This window comes from Bombus vancouverensis, chromosome 12 (assembly GCF_051014615.1).
Source record: "Bombus vancouverensis nearcticus chromosome 12, iyBomVanc1_principal, whole genome shotgun sequence".
In the NCBI taxonomy this organism is placed as follows: Eukaryota; Metazoa; Arthropoda; class Insecta; order Hymenoptera; family Apidae; genus Bombus; species Bombus vancouverensis.
Genome location: NC_134922.1, coordinates 6,012,708 through 6,026,272, shown reverse-complemented (window position 1 = coordinate 6,026,272; position 13,565 = coordinate 6,012,708). Strand labels below are relative to the sequence as shown.

Sequence of the window (13,565 nt, the reverse complement as noted above, 5' to 3'; positions counted from 1 at the left end):
GTAGTTTATCAATTAGAAGTTTTAGAACTTTAAACTTCCGGAAGTGACGCAGTGGTCGTTGAGCTAGTAGTATGTGTTTGCAGCCAATGTTACCCCTGTAATAGCGTCCCGTTATCTTTGTCCTATTGAAGGATCCAGTGTGTCTTTCGAGTTGTTTGTCATTTATTTGTATATAACTTCAGACTTGCTGCACAATCGCCAATAATTTACATTTCACGATATCTTAATCTTTTTTTCATTCTCTTGATATATCCAGAAATACGCTGACGGTGATAAGCGTGATTCAATTGGCACTGACTTTCCTTCACGGAAGAATTGATGTAAGAGATCACAGTAAGTTTCTAATAGAATAATGCTTCGCGGCTTTTTTAAGTCCCGCTCAGTTTCGTTTTATTCGAATTTTCACAAAAACCAATCACATGCCGTCTCATTCTTTCGAAATCCGTACATACATCAATGAGACTTCATTCAACATCTCACGTATAAAATGGCGGCGACTACCACTTGTTACATATACATTTTATATTACAATTTTATTTTATAAAATGTTATAAATTCGAACATTTGTAATAAGTTATGTATACTATAATTTTTTATATTTAAAATATCGTTCGTTATCGAAATTATTTTCAACGAATGAAATTAATAAAATTGTTTTGTTTTCCGCTGTAAATTCTCGCGCCAAATTTGAAATTAGAATATGAGAAAATCACACTGTTTTTGAATTTTATTTTCAGAAATAATTCATAAAATGCAGTTATCTTGCGATTTTTTCTTATGCGTTATGAGGAGCTTATAATAAAATTCTATAATTTTTATTTATTTCATAGGTAAGTTATGTTTCGTATCCCAAAAACAACAATGCCTGTGACTATTGTAGCCACAAAAAAGCCCAAACAAATGCAAACGTGCTTATATTCATCTTATGAATGCTCACAACCTTGTCTTGATGGATATACTTATTGCGCCAAGCATATTCTTGAGGATCCAAATGCACCTTTCAAGCAATGTGGTTTTGTATATAATAGTAATGGCAGAAAATGTCAAAATCCTGCACCAAAATTGGATAGAAGAGATATTTTGTATGTATCAAATGTAAATTTAATGAATATTTTGTTTATTATGTATTTTAAATTACATATGAAAAATCTATCTTTAATATATATATACAGATATTGTAATGAGCATGCTAGAAAAGCCCAAATAGCACGTATAAAATCTACAGCAAAACATTCTTTACCACAGACGCCTGAAATGCTCTTACTTAATTTAAGTCACTATGTTAAGAAAACAGATTCAAGTACTGAAGATACCGAAGATGAAGAAGGAAAAATCAAAGCATTAGACCCTTTTAGTAAGCTTTGATCTAGTAGTCTGTTAATAAAGGAAAAATTAAAGCTGATTTTAAATTAAATGGGAATATCATATTAAAATCGTTTTTTAGCTGAAGTTGATGCATACAGAGTAAATGCAAGTGGAAGTGATATTTTGGATTATGCAAGTTCCTCTGATAGCGATATTGAACCTACAACAGTGACTGATACTTTAAAAGGAAGTTATCTTGATGATAGTGATAATGAAAGTTTATACAGTGCACAAGAAGATCCTTTAAAGTAAGAATATACTTATATATAATTACTTATACTAATTTATTATTTTATTCTGTTCTGTAGAACAACAGCTAGCTTGCTTTGGCTTGAGCAAATCTTAAATATGGGATTATATCAATTATCTTTATCTTTACTTACTTTCCTTTCGTAGTTGCTTTTTGCAAAAATTAAACAGTAATTTCTATGGAATCATTAGTATTAATTTTTTAAGGCATGCTGGAATTTTTACTGCTGAGGAGGTGATCTACATTGCGCGAGAAAAACTAATTAGACTGCAATCACTTTACATAGATCAGTATAGAAGACTACAGTACATATTAAGAGAGAAAAGACGAAAGTATCTACATGCCCTTAAAAAGGAAAAGGAAACATTATGTAGTATACATGACCAACCAAAAGAAACTGCAAAAGAAAAGAAAATTTATGAAAAATTAAAAGCCTTAAATCGTTATCATAGACGAAGTGGAGCTGAAGCTATATTATATAGAAAATCTTTAGAACGTAGAGCACAGGTTAAATGCAATTTTATTATTTTGTATAATATATAGTGTTAATATAATATACGATGATAATAAAAATTATAATTATGTATTCATTATAGGCAACTGAAGGACCCACTCAAAAAATACCAAGTATATCAAAATGTATCTTTACAGAAGGTGGAGTAAAATGTGGAGAGAGAACTCTTCCTGCTGCAAAACATTGCCGCAAACATATCCTTAAAGTAAAATAATTTTATTTAATTACATAATCACAACCAACATAAAAAATGTATAAAATAGTTAACAAATTTTATTATGTTAATAGGATCAACATCAAGTTTTATTCAAAGCATGTGGAGCAATTCGAGCAGATATAGAGTGTCATGAACCAGTACCTGTAATTTTTGATACAAATTGCGTGTTTCACATGAACTTACCATCTGAATGTAAATTAGAAACTATGAAGGTAAATATTTAAACAGATATTTTCATTGATAAATGTGATATAACAATATTAATTTTAATTATTATTACACAATATTCAGTTTAAAGAATCAAAACCTGAAGCACAGGAAATGTCAGCAACAGATAATCAATCTGTGGAAATTGATGTAGTAGGAGAAATTCAAGAAATTGATCCAGACGATGATATGGCAGGATTAATGAGAGAGATGAGTGATGCTGCACATATGAAACCAGTATTTAATGAAAGTTTAAATAGTGAAGCTAGCACAGATACAGCTTTTAGTTTATCAGCACAGATGAGTGATAGAGATGATCTTGTTTCTGTGTGACAAGCTCTTTTTCTATGACTTCAAATCATAGAATATTAATGTTTGTTGTTACATAATTATGCAAATTTTATTTATGAATTTTATTCAACTTAACTATATTCTTACCTGTATATTAAGTGCCTAAAATTAAAAGTGATATGAACTCAAACATGAATATTGTGTGACAACAAAGGATGTGTATCATTCAGAATAATAGTGGTGTATCTCCAATTTTATTACAAATAGAACTATACCACGTACATGTTCAAGACAATTTTAAGTATTAGTATAACAATGAAGTTCCTCCATATGTACTACATTTACCATATTAAAATATTGATAACATTTCGTTACTTGTTTTAGGTCATCCCATAAGTTCGTGTCGACTTTTGTGTATACATTTCATGTGTCGATTTATAAACATACGGCGATAAGGGACCAATGCACTTGAGCTTAGCTGATCGAAAACAGGCTAGAGCAGATTTTCGTGGGATAAGATCGTAATATAGTGAACACAGTGACTTCTAACAGTAAAAAATCATGAGTGAAATGCGTATCCATTTTCGACATCTCATGTTATATGAATTTCGGAAAGGAAGTTCTATAATAATTGCCACGAAAAACATATGTACTGTTTACGGAGAAAATGCGCTTTCATCTCGCACCTGTAGGAAGTGGTTCCAACGTTTTAGAGCTGGGAATTTCTGTTTAGAAGACAAGGAACGCTCCAGGCGTTCTCCTCAGACAGACGAAGATAAAATTCGGGATCGTGTTGAAAAATCACGAAGTTTGACAGTTCAAGAGATGTTAAATGTTCTGAAAATACCTAAGACAACGATTCATAGGTATTTAAAAAAAATGGGGATGGTGTCAAAGTTGAACGTTTGGATGTCCCATGAACTTATGGAACGGAACCGTCTTGAACGAACAACAGCGTGCATGTCATTACTTGCGCGTAATAAACATGAGCCATTCCTTAAACGCCTGGTAACTGGTGATGAAAAGTGGATACTTTACGGAAACCCTGAACGGAAACGTAGCTGGTCCCAACGAAATCAGCCACCTCAACGCTGTGCAAAACCAGGGTTACATCCACGTAAAGTTCTTTTGTGTGTATAGTGGGATTATAAAGGAATATTCTATTTTGAACTTTTATCTAGTGGTGATACCATTAATTCAGACAAATATTGCAGTCAGTTAGAAAAATTAAGGGAAGCACTAGCTGAAAAACGACCAGGTTTAGTGAATAGGAACAACGTTATCTTCCATCACGACAACGTTAGATCGCATGTCGCAAAAAGCGTTACAAAAAAATTGTCTGAATTTAATTGGGAAATTTTACCACATCCCCCATACTCCCCAGACATTGCCCCATCTGATTACCACCTGTTCAGAGCATTACAACACTTTTTAGTAGGTAAAAAATTTGAAAATATTGACATTCTCAAAAATAACTTAGAAAATTATTTTAAAGAAAAACAAGAGAACTTCTATCGAGACGCCCTACCAGAAAAATGGGAAGAAGTTGTACAACGAGAGGGGGATTACATTTTTTCATGAAACTTAAGGGTATGTAAACAATCTTAACATATATAACCGCTCGAAAAACGGCACGAACTTATGGGATGACCTAATATTTGATTGATCCAAGAATATTTCACAAAAGCTTGTTTTTCTTGAAAAATCAATAATGGAAGTTACACTATTATTATTCTAAACTACTCATATGTATTAATATAATTTATATGTTCATGTATTTGTGTACATGTGCAGTTACTAACAATCATTTTCATTTGTAAATATTGTGACAGCCACTGTCACCTTTTCATTGTACAACTTTAAAAATAAAATACAAATGCACCTTCTTAAATGATTATTTTATTTCTTCTATTATGACATTTTTCCAATAAATTATTATTTCAATATTATTTATTTTTTGATATTGTGTTTCATTTGATACTAAAGTTAATTGAGAAGAATATAATGATCACTACAAATAAAGGATTAAGTATAGCATCTTAGAATAACTATTAATAAAGTAGTTATCAAAATGTATTACAGCAAATAAGAACAAATTTGCTTAGAAAAACAATGAGCTCAAAACAATGAAATATTCTTTTTTTAGTACAAAGCAACAAATTTACTATTTCCACTTATATGTAAGAGAAATTAAAATCTTCCATAGGATAGAGTAATATATGAACATTTTTCCAAAAACTAACGTTTATGCTTTCCATTTAAATTTTTACAAAAAGCGCAAATCATTTAGTTAAATACATTAGTATTAATATAAGATATAATGTAAGAAAGTATTTTGCTTACAAGAATATAACACTTTTTTTCAATTTTTACATTTTCTGTAAAAAAATACATAGTTATTGATCATGGTATTAATCATTAACATACAAACAAAATAAATGTAACTTACAATAAGTAGATGAGGTTTTACCCTAATTTGGTTGTTTAAATAGTAAATTTTTTAAGTAATAAAAAAGTGCACAATATATGTTTTGAAAATGAATGTTCCACTTCATTACAACAATAAATGCACTGTATAGAAATAATTGCAAACAAATTTTGTTTAAAACGCAGTTTTAGAAAATTGAAGATGTTTCAGTTTTTTTTACAATCGTAAATAATGGTTGTATTTTCTTATGTAAGTACAGCTAAAAATATTTAGCTCAGAAATTTTAATTGTGTATTATCTTAAGACATGCAGATATGTACATATAATTGTAATTACCAATTCAACAATTGATAATTACTGTGGCAGTATGAGTATTTAAAATTTTTAATATACCCAATTATGAATAGTGATTTACCGCCTCAGTTTATCTGTGTCCATACTTGATGAATTTACTTTGTGTATAAGTGTATCTATAGTTACATAAAACTAGAATATGTACTCTGTGACATTATCAGTAATCATCTTATTTGGTAGTTAGTTACTAAAACACAAACTTATATACAGGGTGGTTGGTAACTGGTGGTACAAGCGGAAAGAAGATGACTCTACGCGAAAAAAGAAGTCGAAAATATAGAATAAAAATTTTTCGCTTGAGGCTTTGTTTTCGAGAAAATCGACTTTGAATTTTGGCTCGGTACGCGTGCGGTACGTTATAACGGATCTCACTGTAGATCGTTGTCTCAATGGAAAAATTAAAAAAAATAAAAAAATTTTTATTCTATATTTTCAACTTCTTTTTTCGCGTAGAATCACCCCCTTTTCGCTTGTACGACCAGTTACCAACCATCCTGTATATGCACTTTCTTGATAGTATTGTATGATATTTAGAACTTTGTGCAAATGCAGAATAATTACTACAAAACAATTTGAAAGAAATAAGCACCAAAGATTCAAAAAATAAACATTTTCATACTAGTTTAAAATGCATTTATGATCAAGGTGTCTAATTTTCCATAATTTAATAATAAATGACTTGATAACACTGCTTTTTTTTCTGATCTTATAATTCAACTAATATATATCTATTTTAGCTTAAAATTATCATAAAGCATATAGAGCACTTTGTTAACTTTTATAATAATACATTCATGATAGAATTACGTATAACATTGATTCAATTACAAAGTATTTATCTGAAGCTGTATTTATCTAAATTATTATATCAAAATAAAGAATGCAATTATTAAATATATCACAATTAAACTTGGGTACTGATACAATGATAATTGTAAAACACATACATATCATGTAAATGCTAGGTGTCTGATAACTAAGGAAATAATATAGATTTTAATTATAATTGTTACAACAGTCAATACATATACATACTGACACATATCTCACCTAAATATAGGATGAAAATGTTCATATTGTTTATAGAGAATCGGGTACATTAAACTAAAAATATTTTAATTAAAATAAATGTCAATGAAGTAATAGCTATTCAATTTTTGTACACAATTTTTTTTATATTAACTAGAACATTACATCTCTCATTTTTTACGATGTAAGCCAATCATCATTTACAATTAATAGACTTAAAATAAAGAACTGCATGGCATTTTCATAAATTTATGTGATTTTAGTAATAAAATATAAAAAATTATCTGTTAAAAATTGATTACAATTACCTATCTTTATAATAATTTATCAAATAAATTGCAAAATGTTCAACTTTTAGCTTGAATCCTCACTGTTTTTATTGTTTTCAAAGAACGCAATATCTCAAATATAATTTTTAATAAGCATACTTCAAATATTGTCGTTGCATTTGAATTACCTAACTTTCTTCAAGTTGTTTAGCTCATTTGTTCTTGTGCACCGAATACTCTTAATATTGTAAAACATTTATTCCATTATAGTACCTTCTTAAGTTTTTAATAACAAACTATGTTGCTATCAATAAGAAATCTTATGCTAAATGTGAGAAGGAGAAAAAGTAAATTGTTTATATTATAGTAACAGTAAATATTGTTTCGGTAAGAATGGGCAGTCAAAGCTTTATTGACTTAATTGTTGACTGTAAATATAGTTCTAGAAAGTACTGCAAGCTTACCATTGTTCAAAAAACTTGTCAGTCTTTGTAAATTTAATCACTGAATATATTTTTAAGATCGTGTTCATAGAGCGCTATAATTAACATTATTCCAAGGCCACACGATAGCCCTAACGCTTGTAAAATACATTGCCATTGAGAACTACGCTCCACAGAGTGACTTGAAGATAATTCTGGAATCTATATAAAACATTTGATGCTTAATTATAATTACGATTAATTAAATGAATTAAAATTATACTCACCATATCTACTAATGCTATATATATAAACATTCCTGCAGCAGCTGCAAATATCCAACTACTTATAGCAGGAGTGCTCCCTAATAATACTCCAAATATCATACCAAACAAACAAAGTACGGAAGATAACACATTATAAAAAACAGCCTGTTTAGCACTCATACCAGCTTTTAACAAAACTGCAAAATCTCCTGTTATGAAGGAATAGAGGATAAAAATTCTGAATATTTTATAAGATTTAATAAGTTATTTACTACTATAAGTTATGTTTGTATAATGTACCTATTTCATGAGGTAATTCGTGACAAAATACAGCTATTGCTGTGGAAAAGCCACCTGCTATATTTGCTGAAAAAGCAGCGCCTATAGCCATACCATCTGTGAAATTATGCAAACCATCACCCATTACTACCATCCAAGCAACACTAGACATAGATTCAGGTGCAGAATGAACGTGGCCTAAACAAATTTTTAAATTATATCGTTTAACAAATATTATATCAGACATAAGATAATATATTTAATAGTACCATGTGAATGAGTATGACCATGATGTTTCATTTCATGTTCGCGTATAATAACAGTATAACTTTCTGATTCATTTAAAGGTATATCTGCACCATCCGTATTTTTCTTAGTATTTACAATTGAATCTTCTAATCTCCAATCTTCAGTTGGTTTCTTCTCTACATCATTCGTCATAATTTTTGAAACTGAATTGCAGTTAGACGTCAATGGTTTTTCCTCCTCAATCACAGGAGGTCTCTCATGGTTATTATGTTGGCGGTTATGATGATTATCTGAATAATAAATATCCTCTTTACCATAAATAACATTCTTTAAAACATAGAATTAAAAGCATTAAATATTTCATTAAAACCTTGACTAAATCGTGGCATTATACCTTGATCCGTGCTAATTTCACCATAACAATATGGATACGACGAATATTTGTGTTTGCAAAGTTTCTCTCCAACAACATTGCTGTTTGGTCCATCAGTTTCTCTCATTACTCGAACACGTGATGGAAGCTAAAATTACAAACAGTTTTTATTTAAAAGTTTATGTATTTTATACATATATTAGAAAAATTTATATATTTTTATTTATCCTAATATCTTTTTAGACTTAATATTTACCTTATTGCGACGTTGTCGAAGTTTCCTCCATTCTGCTAACATCGTTAAAGCTTTCTCCGTAAAAAAGAATAATGCAAGACCCATCATTGCAACTAGCCCTTTCCACATATTCATGTTGTGTTCTTCTTTAGAATCTAATTCAACATGGTCATTATGAATATGTTCGTGATTATGATGTGACATCATTGCCTAAGAGAAGAATAATTCTTTCTTATATAGTAATATAATTTATTTTCTTTATGTTAAAATATTATACTTATATTATATAACATCTTACATGTGGTAAAAGATGAATAAGAGCATCACCACACAATGTTCCTACAGCAAGTGCAACTAAAAATTGCAATAATTGATGATAATAAATTTTACCCATGAAAGGTATAACAGCTACACCAAGTAAACCACAGAGACTGATTATTAGAATACTGATTGTTGAATAGGCCCACACTAAATAAGAAAGTCATGTATTTAGAATTCTATAATACTTAAAAATATCAAATTCTAATTGATATTATATTGATTATATACCTTGAACCATATTTCGAGTAACGTCTTCTCCGTGATATTTATTAATTATTGGCTTATAATTCTCTGGTACACGAATACATCCATTTCTCTCTGAGCTTGATTCACCTGCTAGTTGGTAAACAAGAGCTGGACACACGCGTTCAAAAAGCCAACTTGGTAATGTTGAATTATTATTAGTGATCAAATTGTATGGCATATCTCTTGCAACAGTACTTAATAATTCTTTACTACTTAAGCACTGAAATAGCGAGATTGTCATTTATGAGAAATATTTAAGAAAAATATTAATTTATTTGATTTCTGTATGATAGATTGTAATCTTAATTGTTATAATTTATCTCACCCGTTCCTTTTTAGCTCCATTTTCATATTCTGGTAGGCCATTATTTTGTAAATTCTTTGACTTGTCTACACAAAGAAAAAATTATATATTTATTCATAGTACCGGAAAAAAAAATTATACTGGAAAGTTTTGCATAATATTATTTAATCTAAAAACATGAATAATTCATATAATAAATGTGTTCAAAAAAGACAGATTGGAAAAATATTATAATACAATATAATATAATATAAAATATAATAAAAATATTATAATATATGTCTTTATAATAACAACATTTCTATAATAGTATGTGACTGATAATAGAAAAATGTCAGTTATCTACATAGAGGATAACATTACACATGATATGATTATTTAACCACTGATATCTTGTACAGACAATAGAAGTATTATCAAATTTTGTTTATTCATTCATAACTGTAGAATGAATGTTACAGATTCTTTTTAATATTTAACTATGTTTTTCTAGCTTTATATTATGCATTAAATACATTTATTTCATAAGATATTATGAATACATTTTAATATAATTGTAAATAAGCATCCAATGAAATCAATAAATAACTCTATGAATTAATGAATCAAGGTCAATTGAAAAGGAGTTTGAACTCTTAAGTTAAGCTAAATTATTATGATCAAGATGATTCTCATATTGAATAAAGATAAAATATTATCAGCTTATATATACATAAGAGCAGATGTAGCTTTATTTCTTATTATGATTGATAGGTTGGTAATTGGTAATTAAAAGTAGTATACCATGTATGTATAATATAGGCTGATCTTCAAATAAATTCTTAAATATAAATTCTTTTTTAATTATTATTAAATTAATTTAAGTTCTTCAATTCATTAAAGAGATATGTTCCTAATAATGATTTAATCAATAAATTAAATAACTTACCCAGTGGATTTTCATTTTGACTAGTAATAGTATTATGATTTTCTACGCTTGATATATCTGTTAATAATCTCAATAGTCCTAACTTTTTTAACAATTTTTCAAAGCCTTCCATTGTTATGCTTGTACCATCTCCATAAGCTTCAAAAATCTTTTCAATGAAATATTTTTCATCTATAATATCTACATTTCTTTTTGCCCTAATCCTGTTAAGAGGATTTTGATCTCCGTTAGATTGTGCTGCATTTAATTCATCATTGTGCATAATTTCAATTTGGCCTAGCCTTTCTAATATTTCTATATCTTCTAAGCTGTTTGGATCTTCCCCTATTATTGGGATTTCAACATTTTCGTTAACTTTTACAATTTCTGTGTTTTTGTTTTTAGTATAGATTTCATTTGTGGCAATTGGTACCAATAATATAGTTTTGCTTCTGCTATTGTTATCTAACACATTCGAAAATTCAACAGCACCATTGTTATAAGCACCTAGATTATTTAAATTTAATTTTCTCACATCCCTCTGCTGTGTATCTTTGGATTTTATTAATAACCAAGATGGTTGTAATTGTTCATTAGGTCCTAATTGCTTCTCAGAGTTAACAAAATTATGAGTTGTTTGTCCCGCTGTTGAGAATTCAGTATGTGCTGAACATGGAGTGTGTGCAGCACATAAAACACAAACTACACAAACTGTGACAAAATGATGTGACATGTTGTATATTCTGTAAAATGAAATAAAAGATTTTGATTTAAATATAGTTAATTTATATGTATATGTACATATGTGAAACCTTATATTTACCAACCTTTATTAGCAAATAATGTTAAAGTATATTCAAACTATTATACAGCATTATGGTCTATTCAAAAAATCATTACATCACAGTATAGGCAATAAGATATTACATCAAATAGGAAGTAGCTATCTATGCAACAATCACAGTGATAATGAATCCAATTACAGCTAACAATGTTACTGATTATATATCATATATTTGTTTAAAGAAGAAAATCATACATTACATTTATAAATTCAGAATATATTATAAAATGTAACTAGTTGATTAATTAAGTTAATAGATTTTATTATGAAGAATAAATAACAACATTGTGAATAACAATAAAAATAATTATTTAATATTTAATTTTTCTATATGCAAATGATAAATATAATTTACAATTTTTTATAGTACTAATATTTAATAAAACAAATTCATCATTGCCTTATGAAATCATAGATATAAATTATATATTTTTTACACTGAAATGTAATTTGCAAATGTTACAATAATAATTTAGTGCTTTTTCAATGTTCCTTGCATTACAACTTCCAAAAGTGAATACTACAAATATATTATTATTTCTATTTATAAAAAATACAGATTAAATTTTGATCAGCACATTATTCTGTATATTACAGATATCAATACTGTAGATAAGATTGACAAAATGAATATGCTCTACAATAATAGCAATTGATCTAAGCTTAAGTAGTGATTAATTTCATTCTAAAGAATGAATATATTTTCATAACAATAGATATAACAAAGACTAAAATTAAGCTTTAATATCATCTCCTCAATGAAATTTTAATAATTGTTACAATATATCAAATAAAAAACGAGTATTTTACTTAATTATCGTTATACATCTACTTTTTTGCTACACATGAAAATTACAAATACATAATTATAATTTTTATCACATAAATTAAAATTGTAAATAAGAAAGAAAAAGATTTTAATCGCGCACAAAACATATAATTTAGCTATCTTGTCAACTGATTCTATCGACGGCGGTATATAGTGAATGACAAATTCAAAGCACACAATTTTCATTTATAAGTCGTGTATTAATCCATCGTAAATTACACACTTTCATTTAAATGTTAAGTAAAAAAATTATGAATGCACAACAACTCGATAGCTCCCACTCGATATGGAAATGTTAACCAACCAATACAAATATAACTAATCGCAGTTTGTAGAGTAGAAAAACACATAATACAGTAAAAGATGAAAAAGCGCGCATTTTATGAGACAAAACTACGTGAACGAGTCAGGATGCGTGCGCGACGTATCGTATCCGAAATAGTCAAGGTGTTCGATGTTGCGGTCGTTCCTTCAAAAAACCGTATTTTTAGCTGTCAAAAAGAGAAGGAGATTCATGGTTATCGCCCTCCTTACCCTACCCCGCATTCTGTCCATGACAGAATTTAGAATTTAGGTTAGAAAGGCGGTCTCCCGCTTTAATACAAAAAAAAAGAAGTGTCAAGTTTTGGCTCGAGACCCGACTGTTTTTTGTCAGTATACGATATCAGATGAACGGTCGCTGGATTACACTATAATAGCACACTGTCATCTAATTACCTTTATTCAATCAGTGAAACAAAATTCCCGCTAGGAAGTGGCATATGCTAATTGATCGAGACGCGCTCACCAGCTTGCGGAAAGCTCGCGAAGTCCTACGTTAACGTAAGAAGAATCTTCTACTTCTACTCTTGTCTCTGTCCCCTTTCTTCCCTCCTCGACCAACCACCGATCCAACTCCACCGCGTGCAACAAGTATACTCTGAACATAGTAGACTGGCGAACTTCGAGCCAGGACCGACAAACTTCGAAAAATTCTTCGATATTACGCGATCATTGGTTCAAGGTGGTACTCTCGCGACTTCGTACGTTTCAACTGGTTTCAAATTTCAACGGGTCATATTGCCAGCACTGTTCCTATGCGGCGCTATCCTCCAACCTATTCTAATAAAAATTCTTGATCAAGGACTTCTTATTTCAGATTCAACTTATTTTTTCCTCGCAGCATACATTGAAAACTAACATTTTTTACAGGATTGTTTTATTTCAATATGTTTATTTAAAAATAAGTTTAAATGAAAATAAATGAAATATTTTTCCTTCAATTAAACTTAATATAAGATTATTCATTTTTGTAATCATAGGATAAGAATTATACATGTACATGGTTTAGTTCATTAATAAAATTATAGAAATGTACTAATTGTAA

General features: G+C 28.9%; 2 protein-coding genes across 6 annotated transcripts; one reads left to right on the top strand and one right to left on the bottom strand.

Moving 5' to 3' along the window:
* Nucleotides 1-66: 66 nt before the first annotated feature.
* dgt1 (KAT8 regulatory NSL complex subunit dim gamma-tubulin 1) lies at nucleotides 67-4,738 on the top strand. Of its 3 annotated transcripts, none has more exons than XM_033331543.2 (8): nucleotides 67-320; nucleotides 831-1,082; nucleotides 1,173-1,354; nucleotides 1,445-1,613; nucleotides 1,807-2,122; nucleotides 2,212-2,334; nucleotides 2,418-2,558; nucleotides 2,638-4,738. In XM_033331543.2, the coding sequence occupies exons 2-8, from the start codon at nucleotides 838-840 to the stop codon at nucleotides 2,884-2,886; spliced, it is 1,425 nt and encodes a 474-aa protein (XP_033187434.1). In that variant the 5' UTR covers nucleotides 67-320; nucleotides 831-837; the 3' UTR covers nucleotides 2,887-4,738. The 3 variants fall into 3 exon arrangements, with proteins under 3 accessions (XP_033187434.1, XP_033187433.1, XP_033187435.1); XM_033331542.2 differs by having other exon boundaries at nucleotides 68-333; XM_033331544.2 differs by having other exon boundaries at nucleotides 70-333; nucleotides 1,822-2,122.
* A 1,538-nt stretch (nucleotides 4,739-6,276) lies between these two features.
* Nucleotides 6,277-13,175, bottom strand: LOC117155497 (zinc transporter foi). Of its 3 annotated transcripts, XM_076623387.1 has the most exons (12): nucleotides 12,917-13,175; nucleotides 10,548-11,269; nucleotides 9,641-9,705; nucleotides 9,298-9,535; nucleotides 9,047-9,216; nucleotides 8,770-8,958; nucleotides 8,535-8,661; nucleotides 8,161-8,430; nucleotides 7,913-8,089; nucleotides 7,634-7,821; nucleotides 7,389-7,568; nucleotides 6,277-7,249 (listed from the first exon to the last, which is right to left on the bottom strand). In XM_076623387.1, exons 2-11 carry the CDS (start codon nucleotides 11,257-11,259, stop codon nucleotides 7,422-7,424), a joined length of 2,283 nt encoding a protein of 760 aa, XP_076479502.1. In that variant the 5' UTR covers nucleotides 11,260-11,269; nucleotides 12,917-13,175; the 3' UTR covers nucleotides 6,277-7,249; nucleotides 7,389-7,421. The 3 variants fall into 3 exon arrangements, with proteins under 3 accessions (XP_076479502.1, XP_033187427.1, XP_033187428.1); XM_033331536.2 differs by lacking the exon at nucleotides 6,277-7,249 and having other exon boundaries at nucleotides 7,304-7,568; XM_033331537.2 differs by lacking the exons at nucleotides 6,277-7,249; nucleotides 12,917-13,175 and adding an exon at nucleotides 11,354-11,473 and having other exon boundaries at nucleotides 7,304-7,568.
* Nucleotides 13,176-13,565: the final 390 nt, after the last annotated feature.